General features: G+C 40.2%; 1 protein-coding gene across 1 annotated transcript in view; it reads left to right on the top strand.

The window, feature by feature from the left end:
* LOC126248696 (phospholipase A-2-activating protein) overlaps positions 1 to 19,804 on the top strand; it is a 133,240-nt gene that overhangs the window by 95,616 nt on the left and 17,820 nt on the right. Inside the window, exons 10-11 of the mRNA XM_049949977.1 lie at positions 12,467 to 12,541; positions 19,352 to 19,495. Coding sequence (XP_049805934.1) covers positions 12,467 to 12,541; positions 19,352 to 19,495 — 219 coding nt within the window. The remainder of the gene's footprint in view (positions 1 to 12,466; positions 12,542 to 19,351; positions 19,496 to 19,804) is intronic.

Genomic DNA, 19,804 nt, shown 5'->3' on the forward strand with positions numbered 1-19,804 from the left:
GTAGTCCCAGTCGAGGCACAGTTTAAATCTGCCAGGAAGTTATGTAACAGCGCACACTCCACTACTGAGTTCAAGATTCGTTCTGGAGGAAATTCGATACCTTCATTCACTTAGATTTTTATAATTGTGAAATGAAGATGAACACTGAACTTCTGTTCTCTGGAGTACAGAGTTTTATTCATGTACTGTGTGAATAACTATCAGTTCTGTGGGATATAATAAATTTTAGATGTCACATATAAAAATGAGTTATCAGCATGACAAGCCTAGAAAATGAATAACTTATTTATATTAAAAAAAGGTACTTTTAGAGGCTAGCTCCCTCCCACTCCCTGCTTTTAGGAGTAGTTTATCATAAGTTTGCTAGAGCAACAAAGTGTTGCAGGCAATTGAATAAGGCCCACGTCACTCCCATTTTCAAAAATGGGCCTTGGACAACTATAAAACTACATCACTGACCTCAGTCTTGGAGAATCTGTGATCTGTGATGATGACTTCTTGGAAAACGAAAATATCCTCTGTGGAGATTATTGTTTATTTTGTTACTAGTGGGTTCAAGAAATGTGCAAGTGTTACAGAGATGCTTTGGGAACTCAAATTGGAATCCCTGAAGGAAAGGTGACACTCTTTTCGAGGAACACTACTGAGAAAATTTAGAGAATCAGCATTTTAAACCAACTGCAGAACAATTTTACTGCCGCCAACATAAATTTCGCACAAGGACGATGAAGGTAAGATACGAGAAATTAGGTCTGGTACAGAGGCATATAGACAGCCATTTTCCCCTAATTCTGTTTCGGAGTGGAACAGGAAAGGAAGTTACTAGTGGTGGCACTGGGTACCCACCACCATGCATTGTATGTGGCTTGTGGAGTATATATGTAGATGCAGAAATTGATACACAGTGACCTTGTGAAACTTTGTTTATACGTGAGGCACAGAAGACAGTAGATGGTGGTGACCAGATTGATGCCACATTCCTTGACTTCCGGGGGACGATTGATAATAGTTACAGTGTTCTGGAAGGCAATCAGTTGCAGTTACAGACACACACCTAGTAAAAAAAATTGAGCTTATGGAATGTTATGCCAGGTATGTGGTCATATTGAAGGTTTTCTAACACATGTATCTCAGCTTGTTGTTCTTAACAGGGAGGTATCATCAGATTTGATTGTAACTTCAGGTGGTACCCCAAGGAACTGTCATATGAATGTACATGTTTACAACTTGTATATGAATACTCTGCTGGATAACGTTGGATGCTCCATGAGGCTATTTAGGAATGGTGAGTTATCTAGGGAAGTCACAAAGCCAGAAAATTGCAGTTAACAGCAGAGAAACCTTTCAGAAGATTGACACTGATGCAGACATTGCAGTTCACCTTCAATACAGTCAAATGTAATGGATTACGCATAAATAGATGAATATCGTAAGTATTGTTCATAATTTGATTTCACAGTCTCGTTAAATTTTCCTAATATTTTCTCCATTGACGTTACGCTAACTCTACTTAAATTCCAGCCCTAAAGCCATTTTCAAGCAGTAAAAATATTCTTATCTACAGGAAAACAAAAGCTTTACAAAAGAACACTGGAATAAAACAGCAGCAGCCTGTACAAAAATGAACCAAAATACTTTTACACTGAGGCTCATAATTTGTCAAAACAACTTCAGTCATTAAACAGATGCAAGCTTAGATAGCTGCTACAAATATACAGGGCGGGCCAAATATCTCATGAAATAAGGATCAAACGAAAAAAACTACAAAGAACGAACTCGCTTGAAGGGGGAAACCAGGTGGCGCTATGGTTGGCCTGCTAGATGGCACTGCCATAGGTCAAACAGATATCAACTGCGTTTTTTAAAATAGGAACCCCCTTTTTTTATTACATATTTGTGTAGTACGTAAAGAAATATGAATGTTTCATTCGCTTTGTGATAGATGGTGCTGTAATAGTCACAAACGTGTAAGTACATGGTATCACGCAACATTCTGCCAGTGCGGACGGTATTTGCTTTGTGATACATTACCCGTGTTAAAATGGACAGTTTACCAATTGCAGAAAAGTTCGATATTGTGTTGATGTATGGCTATTGTGATCAAAATGCCCAACAGGCATGCGCTATGTATGCTGCTCGGTATCCTGGACGACATCATACAAGTGTCCGGACCGTTTGCTGGATAGTTAAGTTATTTAAGTAAACAGGAAGTGTTCAGCCACATGTGAAATGTCAACCACGACCTGCAACAAATGATGATGCCAAAGTAGGTGTTTTAGCTGCTGTCGCAGCTAATCCGCACATCAGTAGCAGACAAATTGCGTGAGAAACGGGAATCTCAAAAATATTGGTTTTGAGAATGCTACATTAACATCGATTGCACCCGTACCATATTTCTATGCACCAGGAATTGTATGGCAATGACTTTGAACGGCGTGTACAGTTCTGCCACTGGGCACAAGACAAATTACGGGACGATGACAGATGTTTTGCACGTGTTCTATTTAACGACGAAGCGTCATTCACCAACAGCGGTAACGTAAACTGGCATAATATGCACTGCGACAAGTGGAATATCAGGGCGGGTTAACGTATGGTGCGGCATTATGGGAGGAAGGATAATTGGCCCCCATTTTATTGATGGCAATCTAAATGGTGCAATGTATGATGATTTTCTACGTAATGTTCTACCAATGTTACTACAAGATGTTTCACTGCAGGACAGAATGTCGATGTACTTCCAACATGATGGATGTCCGGCACATAGCTCGCGTGTGGTTGAAGCAGTATTGAATAGCATATTTCGTGACAGATGGATTGGTCGTCAAAGCACCATACCATGGCCCTCACGTTCACCGGATCTGACATCGCCAGATTTCTTTCTGCGGGGAAAGTTGAAGGATATTTGCTGTCGTGGTCCACCAACATGGCTTGATGACATGCTTCAGCACATTGTCAATGTGTGTGCGAACATTACAGAAGGCGAACTACTCGCTGTTGATAGGGATGTCGTTACACATATTGCCAATTGCATTGAGGTTCACGGACATCATTTTGAGCATTTATTGCATTAATGTGGTATTTACAGGTAATCATGCTGTAACAGCATGCGCTCTCAGAAATGATAGATTCACAAAGGTGCATGTATCACATTGGAACAACCGAAATAGTGTTCAAACGTACCTACATTCTGTATTTTAATTTAAAAAACCTACCTGTTACCAGCTGTTCGTCGAAAATTGTGAGCCATATGTTTGTGACTATTACAGCGCCATCTGTCACAAAGCGAAAAAAGTGGTCCAACTAAAACATTCATATTTATTTACATATTACACGAATAGGTAATAAATAATGGGGGTTCCTATTTTTGAAAAATGCAGTTGATATCCATTCATCTATAGTTCAATTCTTTTATCTTGGTGGTTCGCGCATGCCCGCCCAGACGCGGGAGATTGCTGTGTTGCCAGTTGTACGCGCCAAGAGAAGCAGCGCCATAGTATAGTTCACAAACTTACGTTTAGGGGGGGAGCGCGCAGTTTATGAAGTAAAGCCACCACGGCCACATTAACCCTTTCGCTGCTACAGAGACATGCTCCCCACATTCCGCGATGTGCGCGATATTGTCATCATTGCACTGCTCGCCTGTGCAGACACATGGTGTTTCGACTGTTTTGACACACTTTATCATTCGATTTCACAAAAACTATTTGGCCCAAAAATTTGATTTTTATGCATCTTCTTGACTGATACCTTCCCCCCATAAATGACTTAAGTTTGTTTCGATGTTTAACGCAGTTATTGTGCAGCATTAGATGTAGTAAACCATTGCACGAAATTTTGAAGAGTTTGCAGAGGTAAAAGTCCATAGCGTATACTTTCCGTATGGTTGATTTTAGTTGCCACTATAAATTTTAAAAAATTACATTCAAACGAATAAAATTCATGAAGTAAGACACTTCGATATTGTTTTTGAATAAAGCACCGATCAAGGTTTGAACTCAGAACCTTTCGCTTAGCGGCCATTCACTTTAACCATTACGCTAATGCAGCTCGTCATTCAATATATCTCCCGGAGGACTTTAAAATATCACGCAAAATACCAACAAACACTGTTGGTATGATTATGAATTACTCACGTTTAGTCGAAGTACAATAGGAAATAAACAATTACCGCTGTTCTTTATTGCGAAAAAGCGGTCAGTGAGAATGATACAAACACCTTTCCTTGCTATCGCCTGAATTAGGAGGCTTACTGCTTGTTTGGTTTAATTAATTGATATAATATGAAGCAATTGGTATAAAGAATGTTTTTTCCAAACTTTCTATAAAAGAAAGTCTGCTATCAAGACATTGATTTTGTTCAATTACTTTATTTATGACTGAACGTTTCTAAAACTGAAGACACTCGTCCGTTCTCTGAACTGCAGTCAAGCTCTGGCAACGTCGTTGTCTGTTCATTGGCTGAGTGTGTTTTGTGACGTCAGATGCGCAGAACGCACCTAAACTCGGCTGCCGTCATAAATGATGCGCACTTTAGTGGGCCAACCATAGCGCCATCTGGTTTCCCCCTTCAAGCTAGACAAGTTTTGTTCTTTGTAGTTTTTTCGTTTGATGCTTATTTCGTGAGATATTTGGCCCAGTCATGATCAACTATACAGAAAGGATAAAATTACATCAACAATTACAACCACATTCTGCATGTTTCTGTGGAAATTGGAAGTATGTTTACCTCATTGTGTGTTCTCCATCCCCAAAAAAATGCTGTGGTAATTGTTGATGTAATTTTATTTTCATATATAGTTGGTGTCACTAATGCATGTCAACAAGAGAGACCTTAACTCATGTCTGTTAAATGATTTGTTATGCTGATACTTAGTTTACATGTCCCAGTCACCAACTAGACTGCATATTTCTGACAGTTGGTCACATGGATGGCTTTCTCATTTGCTATAAGGTCGGCCACTGTCAGAGTTTAACCTAGTTTTGTAGTCACCGGAGTAACTTCCTTTGTATATCCAGTTTCTCAGGTTGGTATTACACCGTGTGACATCAGTTCTCAAGTGGTTGGAAATGATATGACTCCCAGCAGCCAATTGTTCTTTAGGCTTTATTATTGTCTGATTCATACAGTTTTGCCATAAATTTTCTTGCCATATTTCAGGTGACTTATCTGAAGTATTGGTCATTTGCATAAAACTTTGCCTGTACTTCACTTGGGTGTGTTGTATTTGGTAGCCATATAATGGTTGCCTGTGATTGTCAACATGTTTCCTCCTTTTGGACTCAGCTGCAACTTGCCTTCTGATTGTGCATTGAGCTATGCTGATTATAGGGTAAATTCATTAAATTGGCTTTGGTGTTAGATAGCCAGACGCTCTGCTTACTGTAGCATTAATTACATGTTGGCATATTTGATGTGTGCAGACTTGTCCCAGAGAAGCGAAGTGTGAGAGCTGATGGCCCCCAGAATTTGAGGTTGAGCTCCCCATTTTGTTCTGGTGAGTCTTTGGATGATATTATTCCTCACCTCTACTCATCCTTTAGTATTTTGACAGTGCTTCTGAAATTTCAGAGTCCTGTTAACTCGCACACCAAAATATTTCAGTGAGTCATCATGGTTCAACCCTTGACACTGCCACATCACTTTCATTTGTCTGCGTCGGTTTCTTTATTTCTAAGTTGGAATACACACACTTGAGTTTTACAACAGGGATTTGGCTTGAGGGAATTTGCTCTGCAGTAGACAGCTAAGTCTTGAGTGTGTCTGCATCAGTTTTCCCTTCCAGTTCCTCAGACGATTTTCCTTGTGTGGCCATGGCAGTATCATCAACATATATAAACTGTTTCATCTCAGCCTTTATTGGCTGGTCGTTTGTACAGATGTTACATATAATTGGTAACAGGAAACTGCTTTGGGGTAGACCATTCTTTTGCCTTCTCAAGTGGCTATTCCTCTCCTGTAAAGTAACACATCATCATCTATTTTGAAGGAGACATTCCCTTAATTTCATCATTCTTAAGTCCTTAGTCATGTTGTAAAATGTAACGTGCTGCTGGTGATGACTGACAGCGTTATAGGCAGCCGAGAGACCCATAAAGACGACTCCATTTTTCTGCAATCGTTCGAAGCCATTCTCTGTGTGTTCGGTGAAATTGAGTATTTGGCCACAACATAATTAATCAGGCATAAAAGTCATGCCTGTTCTGGTATGATTTTGGTCTTTATTGTGCCAAAAATTCCATCAATAATCATTCTTTCAAGTACCTTGTAGAAATGACATGGAAGTGATGCAGACTTGAAGTTTTGTGGATCTGTAGGTTCTTTGCATGGTTTTAGTAGGGCTACCACCTTGTATTTCCTTCAGAGCTTTGGAATGTGCATGGTAGTGGTAAAACTATTCATTAACTGTTCTATCCAAATTGGGCTGCAGACCCAAAATGCTTAATTTGTTCAGTGCAGATATCGTCAAAGTCAACAGCTTTGTGTTCCTTTATTTGCTGGGTGGTTGTTCTTAACTCATCAGTACTGAATGGCGTGGCGAGGGAGTCCACTTAATTACTCAGATAAAGTTGGGTTTTCACTCTTTCGACTTTAGATAGTGTCTTCCCATTTAGTAGAAGGCCGTGACCTATCCTGTCAGGGGAGTGTCGTAGGACCGTTGCTATTCACAATATACATAAGTGACTTTGTGGATGACATCGGAAGTTCACTGAGGCTTTTTGCGGATGATGCTGTGGTATATGGAGAGGTTGCAACAATGGAAAATTGTACAGAAATGCAGGAGGGTCTGCAGCGAATTGATGCGTGGTACAGGGATGGCAATTGAATCTCAATGTCGACAAGTGTAATTTGCTGCGAATACATAGAAACAAAGATCCCTTATCATTTAGCTACAATATAGCAGGTCCGCAACTGGAAGCAGTTAATTCCATAAATTATCTGGGAGTACGCATTACGAGTGATTTAAAATGGAATGATCATATAAAGTTGATTGTCGGTAAAGCAGATGCCAGACTGAGATTCATTGGAAAAATCCTAAGGAAATGCAATCCGAAAACAAAGGAAGTAGGTTACTCGCGAAGAGACCATGAGGATGAAATCAGAGAGATTAGAGCCCACCCAGAGGTGTACCGACAATCCTTCTTTCCACGAACAATACAAGACTAATAGAAGGGAGAACCGATAGAGGTACTCAAGGTACCCTCCGCCACACGCTGTCAGGTGGCTTGCAGAGTATAGATGTAGATGTAGTAGATGTACTCCAGTTAGACTAGGTGCTGGAATTGTAAGATTATTGCAGAAGCTTTTCACTTACTTCCATGCTCACTGGCTGTTTTGCTTTGTATCAAGATTTGTTAACAGTTTGTACCATCTTTCCATTTTTGCTGTCGATACTGGTTGTTGGACCTCATCGCCTGCTGGAGTACTGTTTTCTGATAAAGGATTGTTATGATACATTTATTGGTATTGCTCGAGAAGTTCTTTAGGTCCCCCTTTCCAGGCCCTCAATGTGTTCATTTGTACAGCCCCTCAGTATGTACTTTCTGGAGATACATATACAGGGTGAGTCACCTAACGTTACCGCTGGATATATTTCGTAAACCACATCAAATACTGACGAACCGATTCCACAGACGGAACATGAGGAGAGGGGCTAGTGTAATTGTTTAATACAAACCATACAAAAATGCACGGAAGTATGTTTTTTAACACAAACCTACGTTTTTTTTTTTAAATGGAACCACATTAGTTTTGTTAGCACATCTGATCGTATAAACAAATACGTAATCAGTGCCGTTTGTTGCATTGTAAAATGTTAATTACATCCGGAGATATTGTAACCTAAAGCTGACGCTTGAAACCTCAGACGTTCAGTTGTGTGTTGTAACAAACACGGGCCACGGTCGGCGAGCAGCATCTGCAGGGACATGTTTACAATGACGACCGTGTTTACGAGTGTGGCTGTAGTGCACTGTTGTGGTTTGGTCTAGCTGTCGCAGTGTCCGCATGTAGCACTTGCTGCTATTGTTATTCTGCATTCGTCTACGCACGTAGACCAACTGTAGTACACCGTGTTATCAGATGTCTGTGATAGTGTAGTGTTGTAGGAACTGTGACCATGGTGTATTTGAACTCTGCAAAGGCGGAGATGGTACTCATCTATGGTGAGTGTCGACGAAATGCAGCTGAAGCCTGCAGGGTGTATGCAGAATGGTACCCGGACAGAGAGCATCCAACGTACCGCACATTGCAAAACATCTACCGCCAACTGTATGCAACAGGTATGGTTGTAGCAAGCAAACGGGTCCGTAACAGGCCCATCACAGGAGAAGCAGGTGCAGTTGGTTTGTTAGCTGCTGTTGCCATGAACCCACACGAGTACACGGGACATTGCGAGAGCCGGTGGACTGAGTCAAAGTAGTGTCATGCGCATACTGCATCGTCACCGCTTTCACCCGTTTCATGTGTCGCTACATCAGCAATGACATGGTGATGACTTTAATTATAGAGTGCAATTCTGTCAATGGGCATTAACAGAGAATGCATTGCAGTTCTACCTGTTTACCGGTGAAGCGGGTTTCACAAACCACGGGGCAGTGAATCTATAGAACATGCATTATTGGTCCGTTGACAATCCTCGCTGGCTCAGACAGGTAGAGCGACAGCGACCGTGGACTGTAAATGTATGGTGTGACAAACACACACACAAACACACACACACACACACACACACACACACACACACACACACAGGGTGTTACAAAAAGGCATGGCCAAACTTTCAGTAAACATTCCTCACACACATAGAAAGAAAATATGTTATGTGGACATGTGTCCGGAAACGCTTACTTTCCATGTTAGAGCTCATTTTATTACTTCTCTTCAAATCACATTAATCATGGAATGGAAACACACAGCAACAGAACATACCAGCGTGACTTCAAACTCTTTGTTAGAGGAAATGTTCAAAATGTTCTCCGTTAGCGAGGATACATGCATCCACCCTCCGTCGCATGGAATCCCTGATGCGCTGATGCAGCCCTGGAGAATGGCATATTGTATCAGAGCCGTCCACAATACGAGCACAAAGAGTCTCTACATTTGGTACCGGGGTTGCGTAGACAAGAGCTTTCAAATGCCCCCATAAATGAAAGTCAAGAGGGTTGAGGTCAGGAGAGCATGGAGGCCATGGAATTGGTCCGCCTCTACCAATCCATCGGTCACCGAATCTGTTGTTGAGAAGCGTACGAACACTTCGACTGAAATGTGCAGGAGCTCCATCGTGCATGAACCACATGTTGTGTCGTACTTGTAAAGGCACATGTTCTAGCAGCACAGGTAGAGTATCTCGTATGAAATCATGATAACGTGCTCCGTTGAGCGTAGGTGGAAGACCTAAAATGAGCTCTAACAATGAAATTAAGTGTTTCCGGACACATGTCCACATAACATTTTTTCTTTATTTGTGTGTGAGGAATGTTTCCTAAAGTTTGGCTGTGCCTTTTTGTAACACCCTGTGTGTGTGTGTGTGTGTGTGTGTGTGTGTGTGTGTGTGTATTTTTACCAGCAGAACAAAATTGTCATAAGAAGTGGTGTGTGGTACCAGCTGTGTTATCTCTTGGTCGAGTTTCTTTAAAACTCTGCCTTTTTTTTTTTTTCTTTTTTTTTTTTTTTTTTTTTTTCTTTCTTTCTTCTTTCCTTCCTCAAATTAAAGTGCCTTTAAAATGGGACTGTTTCTGGGCTGACAGCCCCACTGACTGTGTAAGTATTGGTCTCTTTTCCATCTGTGGTGTTATGTTTCCCACAATTGGTTATGTCTGACCTCTGATTCTGTCCCTAACAAAGATACTGTCTGGGTTGTATCTTCTGTGCCATCTTCCCCTGTTGAGGGATGCGAGTTGTTTCTCATTGTATATTAATTTTAAACTCACCCCTTCTGCCCATTGTTCCATTCTCTCACCATTTATAGCTGTTTTAGAGTACCTGTGCTGTGGCGTTTAAAATTTCCAATAACAAATTTTGAGATCTGAGACGGGAAACTTTTTGCCTCTCAGAGATGAAGTCTACTGGTTACTGTTTGTAGAAGGAAGTTACCATGCAGGAGTTGACCTTGACAGAGAGCAGCTCACTATCATTTTCACATGTTGGAACTAATGACATTACTTTAATTTTATATATATATATATATATATATATATATATATATATATATATATACACACAAAGATTGTACTTCCATATCTTTTTCAAGGTCTTTCTAGTATTATCTTCATCCCTGGAATATGAGGTCTTTAACTTTCTGTTCCTCAATGTGTTCCTGGAGTAGGAGACGATCACAGTTTGTTTCCTTTAACTGGTAATGTATTGTAATGTGACAGGTGTTTTACAAGTAGCTGCCCCTGTCGTTATTAACCCGTACTCGTATTTCTCTAAATACTCTTTAATTGTTTAGTTTGTATTACTTGTAAAGTATATTTTAGCTGCCTTTTTAAATAGATGTACTTTAGTAATCTTTTTTGTATCCTTGGGCAGTGTATTATAGAATTTTATTCCCTGGTAGAAACTCCTGTTTTAATTTTGTCCTTGGTAAATTTATATTCAAACTGTTTTTTCCCCTCCTGTGGTTTTGTGTAGAACTATTAGTGAAATACTTAGTATTTTTTTCTCTGGTTTGCACAACAAATTGGTAGATGTTCTCACTTGGTGCCATAAGGACATCTATTTTTTAAATAGTTCTTTATAGTGATTCCAGTTACTACTTTTAGTTATTTCTGTTATGGCTTTTTGCTACAGTTTGAGTCTTATAATCCCACTGATTCTTCAGAGGTCATTTCTTTTTAGATTATGAAATTCTCTTCAAAGATGTTCTTAGTACCCAAGCTTGTGGTATGTGACCTTGTATGAATTGTTCCCAATGCAAACTGCAAAGCCTACAACATTTTAAACAAACTTCCATACTGCATTATGAAAAGGATAGATTGCTGCTAACCATAAAGATGACAAATTTAGTGGCAGACAGGCATGATGAAAAGACTATTACAAGTAAGCTTTCGGCCAAAGTCATTTTCAGAAAAGAGAGACATTCACACAAGCAAGCATACCTCACAAACATGACTGCTGCCTCTGGCCACTCTGCCACTCCCCAATCCCCAACCCATAGCCACAGGGATCATATCCCTGTGGAAGATCCAGGTGTAACACCTGCCCAGTCCACCCACCCAGCACTTCCTGCTTCAGTTCTGTCACAGGCTTATAGTACCCCATTAGAGGCCTGGCTATCTGCAAAAGCAAGCATGTCGTGTACCAGCTCTGCTGCAATCATTATTCAGCTTTTTATATTGGCACGACTGCCAAGCAGCTGTCCACGAGGATTAACATCGACTGCCAAACTGTGGCCAAGAGCAAAGTGGATCACCCTATGGCACAACATGCAGCAGTACAGAACACTCTTGATTTCAGTCACTGTCTCTCAACCCAGGCCATCTGGATATCCCTCTCCACCACCAGTTTTCCTGAACAGGGCAGATGTGGGTTATCCTTGCAACATATTCTGCACTCCCAAAATCATCTCAGCCTCAACCTATAGTAACCTGTCCTCTTGCCCTCCACCCAGCTGTTTCCGCTTCCTCTGTCTTGTTACCTCTCAATTTAGCTCCCCTCAGCTTCATTGTGCACTGCTGTCTGCTCGTGCATCCACCGGTCTTTTCCTCTCTTTTCCTCTCTTCTCTTCTCTTCTCTTCTCTTCTCTTCTCTTCTCTTCTCTTCTCTTCTATTGTCCACGCCTCGTCTTGCCACCTCTAGTCCCTGCAGCATCTGTTCCTCTTCCCCTCCCATACCCTGCTATCCCTCTCCCTTCCCTGCTGTACTCTGGATTATTGCTCTCATTCAACATGTTTCTGTTGCAGTCTGGCCAGAGTGGTCGGATGTAGCAGTCGTGTGTTTGTGAGGTATGCTTGCTTGTGTAAATGTGTGCATTTTTCTCTTTTCTGAAGAAGGCTTTGGCTGAAAGTTTTATTTGCAACAGTCTTTTCATCATGCCTGTCTGGAACTTGTCGTGTTATTTTTACGGTGAGTAGCTATCTGTGTTTTTCGTAATATTGTTGACATTCCAATCTGAAGTGTCCATTGTTTGAACTTCCTCGCACTTCAATTTGGCATATTGTAAATGTTAATAGCTCTTGAAAGCTTAAGTTTTTATTGTAAGGTGTGACAAGTTTACCGACATCATTTGTACCTGTTGTTTATAACTGAAACCCATTTTATACCCCCCTCCATCTCTTATGAAAGTAATTCGGTTTGATGATAATGTTATGATTATGTTATTGACACTCTGTTGCTACCACTAGTCATACCACCACCACAGCTGCCACCATTGTTGATACTATCCACATTGTTGCTGTTATCACCATTATCAAGTCACTGTTAAATACTGTGAGCACTGAAACAATTTGTGTATTTTTCCAGATGATGAGAATACTGGATACTTCCCCCAGCGGACTTGCATTGCTTTCAATGTCTTCAATAAGACAGTTATTGAAGGTAAGCAGTTACTCCAGATACGTTATTATGTAGCAGACAATTTTTACTTTCTGTGCTTGATGGTTAATATTGCTTCAGTAGTACCTTGTAGGAATTATTCGTGCATAGTTACACCTCTCAAAACAGCAAATGTTGACTGTACCTTCTTATTATGTCAACTGTTGAAAAATTCATAATATGACGTATTTAACTTGAATTTCAGCAATGTGCCCATTATATTTAGTTCAATTCATAATATTGTATGAAGAAGAGAAATAGGCTGGGTTTGAACAGACCTTTTATCTGGCATATTGGTTAGTATAACAGTATTGTGGATAAGTTTCACAATGCAAGTGTAAGAGCTCAGAATAACTGTCATAAGTCTAGAAAATTTTCATGGTATTAATGAGAACTGGTCTTCAGAGAGAATGTCATGCTCATTTTTGTGGCTACATATAATGCATATGAAGAGGCTAGACTGATTCTGGAATTCACAGACAGATATGGACATTGTCCTCTCCATTGTGTTATTAATGACTTTATGAAGATATTGGTGTGAAACACATTCCAGCATTCTATGAAGTGTGGCAAGTAACATCATTTGCATGTAGATGCTGATGTCATTCATGAAACATCTTGGATTCATCTGAGAATTCTTTAAGAGGAAGTCACACTTCTCATAGTCAGGTTAAGTTCCACTTAGGTACACAACTTCTCATTTATGTTATTAACTTATTTCTCCATTTCTGTAGAGTTGAGGCCGAGTCATTCTGGATGTCATTTCAATGTCATTTCAATGTCATGTCAAAACATGCTAAAACATGTTTTAAATGGTGGCATTCTTGCCACCAATCAATGTAAAGGAATGGCACAGAATGTCAATGTGAATGGTGTTCTGGAACAAAGTTTTTTCATTAACAAAGTAGTAGCATTATCTGCTAACATCTGAAGATAACATAATACCACCATATTCCTTTATGTTACGGTAGTGGGTTGTGTTCTTCTGTTTTATTTATTGCTTGGTTTGTTCTCATGACAGATTGTGAAGATAATGTGTGAGTTTCTACCATGCCCCCTCCCCCCCCCCCCCCATCCCCCTCCCTCATACTTTCTTGTGAAAGTGGCCTAATACCTGAAAGCAAAAAGGTATGCAGGTTTCATAATACCTTGACAAAGAAAAGTCCTGCTCCATGCATAAATAAGATTCTTCAACAATGAAATAGTCACCTCAATTGAGGAAGGAAAACACAGTTTCGTAAATTATTTGATACTTATAAAAGCAACAAGATGTAATAGGAAAAGAAAAGAATTATATGCACTGCTTTCTAAACCTTGTTATTCTGTTTCTAGATATTTATTTCCATGAGCAATAAATGTTGATAGTATTAAATATTTATATCAAAACTTCTTATTCCTTCAGATGTCTACAGAGTGTGGAATTTACCATATGAACTTCGTCAGTAACATCAATTATGAATTGTGCTGTGAACATAAATAAAATCTACCACAATTTCTCTGTCCCTAGTGCTGCTGGAAATAAAAATTGGAACATTTTTTGAGTGTCTCCCAATTTATTTGTTCTATTGCAGAAACAGTACATGTGAAGTAGGCTACATAAAATCATTACATTTAGAGATCGATAGTCAAACAGTTCTGAGGTACTATGTATGGAACAATGCTGAAACAACCATATTAGTATATTGGGCAAGCCTTCGTGGTAGCAATGCAGACATTGTCTTTGGCATGCAGTCAATCGCACAAGTGGTAGAACTGTTTTGACCGTTTTGGGACAGTATTTCATAGCTGTGTATGAGTTTGGATTTGATGAGTTTGACTAGTCACGTACTTGTGACACACACTATGCGATCAAAAGTATCCGGACACCCCCAAAAATAGTTTTCATATTAGGTGCATTGCGCTGCCACCTACTGCCAGGTACTCCATATCAGTGACCTCAGTAGTCAAGAGACATCTTGAGAGAGCAGAATGGGGTGCTCCGTGGAACTCACGGACTTCGAACGTGGTCAGGTGATTGGGTGTCACTTGTGTCATATGTCTGTATGCTGAAAATATCCCTAGGTCCACTGTTTCTGAAGTGATAGTGAAGTGGAAATGTGGTGGTGGTGGGAGGTGGGGGTGAGAGGGGAAACGTACAGCACAAAAGCATACAGGCTGACCTTGTCTGTTGACTGACAGACCAGCGACAGTTGAAGAGGGTCATAATGTGTAATACACAGACATCTATCCACATAGGAATTACAAACTGCATCAGGATCCACTGCAAGTAATATGACAAGTTAGGCTGGAGGTGGGAAAACTTGGATTTCATGGTCGAGCGGCTGCTTACGAGCCACACATCACGCCGGTAAATGCCAAACGATGTCTTACTTGGTGTACTGAGCGTAAACATTGGATGATTGAACAGTGGAAAAACGTTGCATCGAGTGACGAATCACAGTACACAATGTGGCGATCCAATGGCAGGGTGTGGGTATGGCGAATGCCTGGTAAACGTCATCAGTCAGCGTGTGTAGTGCCAACAGTAAAATTCGGAGGCGGTTATGTTATGATGTGGTCGTGTTTTTCATGGAGGGGGATTGTACCCATTATTGTTTTGCATGGCACTATCGCAGCACAGGCCCACATTGATGATGTTTTAAGCACCTTCTTACTTCCCGCTGTTGAAGAGCAATTCGGGGATGGCGTTTGCATCTTTAAACACGATCAAGTATCTGTTCATAATGCATGGCTTGTGGTGGAGTGGTTGCACGACAATAACGACCTTATAATTGGCTGGCCTGCACAGAGTCCTGACCTGAATCCCATAGAACACGTTTGGGATGTTTTGGAATGCCGACTTCCTGCCAGGCCTCACCGACTGACATCAATACCTCTCCTCACTGCAGCGCTCCATGAAGAATGGGCTGCTATAGTTCAGTTCTTTTATCTTGGCGGTTCGCACATGCCCGCCCAGACGCGGGAGATTGCTGCGTTGCCAGTTGCACACGACGCCCGCGCCGATAGAAGCAGGGCCATAGTATAGCATAGTTCTCAAGCTTATGTTTAGGAGGGAGCACACAGTTCATGAAGTAAAGCCACCACGGCCGCATTAACCCTTTCGCTGCTACAAAGACGTGCTCCCTGCATTCCACGCTGTGCGCGATTTTGTCACTGCACTGCTCGCCTGCACTCTTCAAAATTTCGCGCAATGGTTTACTACATTTAATGCTGCATAATAACTGCGTTGAACATCGAAACAAAATTAAGTCATTTATGGGGGGAAGGTATCAGTCAAGAAGACGTGTAAAAATCAAATTTTTGTGCCAAATAGTTTTTGTCAAAGCAGTGGGAACACCATGTGTCTGCACAGGCGAGCAGTGCTGTGATGACAAAATCGCGCACAGCGCGGAATGCGGCAAGCACGTGTCTGCAGCAGCAAAAGGGTTAATGAAGAGACAAAGCACTAGAAATTTCAAAAAATTGCATTGAAACGAATATAATTCGTGAAGTACGGCACTTCGATATTGTTTTTAAATAATGAAAATATTAAGCACCGCACAAGATTTGAACTCATAACCTTTCGTGTAGCAGCCGAACACCTTAACCGTTATGCTAACGCACTTCGTCTGACTACATAACGCCATGAGGACTGTAACACGTCACGAAAAATACTGACAAACACTGTTGATATGACTATGAATTACTCACGCTTCGTCGAAGTACAATAGGAAATAAACAATTACCGCTGTTCTTTATTGCGAAAAAGCGGTTCGTGAGAGTGATACAAACACCTTTCCTTGCTATCGCCTGAATTAGGAGTCTTATTGCTTGTTTGGTTTAATTAATTAATAGAGTATGAAGCAATTGGTATAAAGAATGCGTTTTCCAAACTTTCTATAAAAGAATGTCTGCTATCAAGACATTGCTTTTGTTCTATTACTTTATTTATGACTGAACGTTTCTAAAACTGAAGACACTCGTCCATGCTCTGCACTGCAGTCGAGATGTGGCAACGTCGTTCTCTGTTCATTGGCTGACTGTGTTTTGTGACGTCAGATGTGCAGAACGAACCTAAACTCGGCCGCCAACATAAATGACGCGCACTTTAGTAACCAAGAAACCTTCCACCACTTGATTGGACGTATGCTTGCAAGAGTGGAAGCTGTCATCAAGGCTAAGGGTGGGCCAACACCATATTGAATTCCAGCATTACCGATGGAGGGTGCCATGAACTTGTAAGTCATTTTCAGCCAAGTGTCCGAATGCTTTTGATCACATAGTGTATTCTTAATTGCTGGTGGTGAACTGACAAACTGGTAGCCACCAACAATGGAGGGTGAAGCTTTGACAATGCCATTCGCTAGTGCTGATGGAATGTCAGAAAAAATGGTTTCACAATAGGCAATGGGTGTCCTCAAAACCAGCGGTGTATGGTCATTGTAAGCTGTTGCTCCCTTTGTGTGTTGCATGGAATTGGTCCTGTATCTCATTGAATGAATGGCAGGTTCCAGTAGTTGTCACTCTTCTGAAATTGAATTGAATTGAATTTTATCTGATTGTGTAAGATTACATTGTGTACAGTAAATGTACGTGTAATATAGGACATGTCAAAGTATTAACATTCATTATCACTTATTTTTCTACACCTTTAGCTTACCTTTTTACATCACTGATAATGAATAACAATATATACAAATTTTATGGCATAAGTATTCTGCAACACTGTAAAACTCTTTTTCAATGAGATAGTCTTTAAGTTTCTTTGGAAAGTCATTGTAAAGTACACTATCTTGCAGGTGTTTGGGCAGACTTCTTAGTAGTCTGATATAAGAGTACTGGGGTCCTTTTTCTAGCATTGCCAGTCTGTGGGGTATGCTCCGTACTTCATTCTTCCTTCTTGTATTGTGGGTGTGTACACTAGCATTTGTAATCCAGTCCTCACTACCTTTTGTGATGTACATTATTGTTTTGTGTGTGTATAACGATGAAAAAGTTAAGATACCTAAATTCTTGAAACAGTTTCTGCACGTTTCAGAGGTCTTTCTTCTTAAAATGGTCCTAATTGCTTTTTTTGTGATGTGAACACTCGTTTTGTCTCTTGTTTGTTTGAGTTTCCCCACACAGTCACTCCATACTGTAAGTATGGTTCGGAAAGTCCATGATACACTGTACACAGAAGGTTCTTGTCTGAATACTGTGATAGCTGCATCATTAAGAATATGACAGAGCTCAGTTTCTTACAGACATTATTAATAGTTTTTTCCATTTCAGTTCCTTATCCACAAGAATACCTAAGAATCTAGCAGATTCTACTTCTTCCAGCCTTGTTCCATCAACCTCTAAATCCATGTCTACAGCCTTTTCCTTGTTTTTAAACACTGCATACATAGTCTTTTTTTAGATTTATAACCAGTTCATTTTCCAACAGCCATTGAGCTGTGACATTTGCAGATATGTATGCTCTTCTCTCAAGCTGTTCCTTATTTTGGTCACTATTTAGTATTGTCATGTCATCAGCATACAATATTTTCTTTTCTTCCTCCTCAACACCTATATAATTAAGAAACACATTAAATAACAATGGCCCCATTACCAAACCCTGCGGCACTCCGTATTTGATGGGTTTGGTGTCTGATTGGTATGAGTTTCCTAATGATACATACTGCTTGCGGTTGCACAAGTATGATTTTATCCATTCACCAGGTTGCCCTCGAATGCCATAGTTGCTTAATTTTTGTATCAGAATTTCATGGACAATGGTGTCAAATGGCTTTGAAAGAGCCAGAAACATTGCAGAGACAACCTTTTTCTCATCTAAGGACTGTAAAATGTAGTCTGTTAGACTGGCTATTGCTGATTCTGCAGATTTACCCTTTCTGAAACCATGTTGTGAGGGTATGAGAATGTTATGTTTGTCCAAATAGTTAACTAATCTGGTATACATAAGCTTTTCTAGGATTTTTGAGAAACCTGATATTAGTGAAACTGATCTGTAGTTGTTGGATCACCCTTATACCCTTTCTGTATAGTTTTCCGCAATTCATCTTCCGTGACTGGTCTTAAGAACATAGTACTGCATGATCTTTTTGGTACGTACTGCTTGAAACTGTCCTTGCAAATAACCATCACTGAAGCAAGACACAACCTTCTCTCATCACTAAACACAACTTTATGACAGGAAGTCAGGCAAGCAGCACTTTTGCATGTTGCCTATCTTTCAGTAAACTTATTGATACTACCAACCCCGGTGTGTGCAAAATTGCTCTTAACTTGTGCTCTGGTCACCTTTCAATCAGCCATGTCTTCTTGTGTGATGATGTAGTCTAAGTGTGAATCTGTTATCCTATCTGGAATCAGGACTACATGGATGTGCATCTCCTTTGCACCATGTCCAGCATCGATACACAGCTAACTCTCACATTTTTGTAAAAGCAGTAGTCAGTCTCCTGCAGGCTCATAATATGTTGATGTGCAAAGTCAATTAACTGCAGGCATTGCATCATATCATTTCTGCAATGTTTACTAGCCCAGTGTGATGTCCAGAACAAGAGATTATCTTTTCACCTAGTCAAATGTGGTTTTATAGGCTCAATGTTTTCGTGCTCGGTATATTGGTTTATACTTCATCTACCCTCTGTCAATGACCCATGAAAATTTTGTTTCTACATCAGGTTTTTAGAAGTGTTCAGTTTTCATTGTCTGTTTTTATCTTTTGTAATATCTCCATTAAAGAAATTGAAACACACTGCAAATAATTCATGATTGATGTGCATTTTGTTAAAATAATAAATAACATAATTTTCATGTAGTTATCTGCATGTTTCTTTCCAGATAAACTTTTCCTTAACAATAACCTGGCAGGAGAACATAAGCTGGATATTGAACATGTTGATCAAGTGACAATGCTACTTAATGAAAGGCTCCTCGATGAGACTCAGATGAATGCTTTGATTGAAATGATGAATTGGCCTGAAGGTATGTCTTAAGTGCCTTTTGTCTCTTATACTAAGTAGTCTTTACTTAGCCGTAGTTGCTTATCTACCATGCGATATAATATATTTGTCATGGGAAAGCTTTACCCCTGCATCGCAGCATAGAGAGAGTGAACTGTGGAATGAAAAACAATGCTCAGCAGCAACGACCGCCACCTGAATATGTCGAGCAGTTGCATAGATGAAATATTGTGCGATTTACACAATATGATCCGCCAGCAAACCCAGCAAGTATATTTGCAATACACAGAAAGTTTCAAAAAGCACAAAATGCAATGTTATACTGTACTAT

The sequence above is a fragment of the Schistocerca nitens genome, chromosome 3 (genome assembly GCF_023898315.1).
Source record: "Schistocerca nitens isolate TAMUIC-IGC-003100 chromosome 3, iqSchNite1.1, whole genome shotgun sequence".
NCBI lineage: Eukaryota > Metazoa > Arthropoda > Insecta > Orthoptera > Acrididae > Schistocerca > Schistocerca nitens.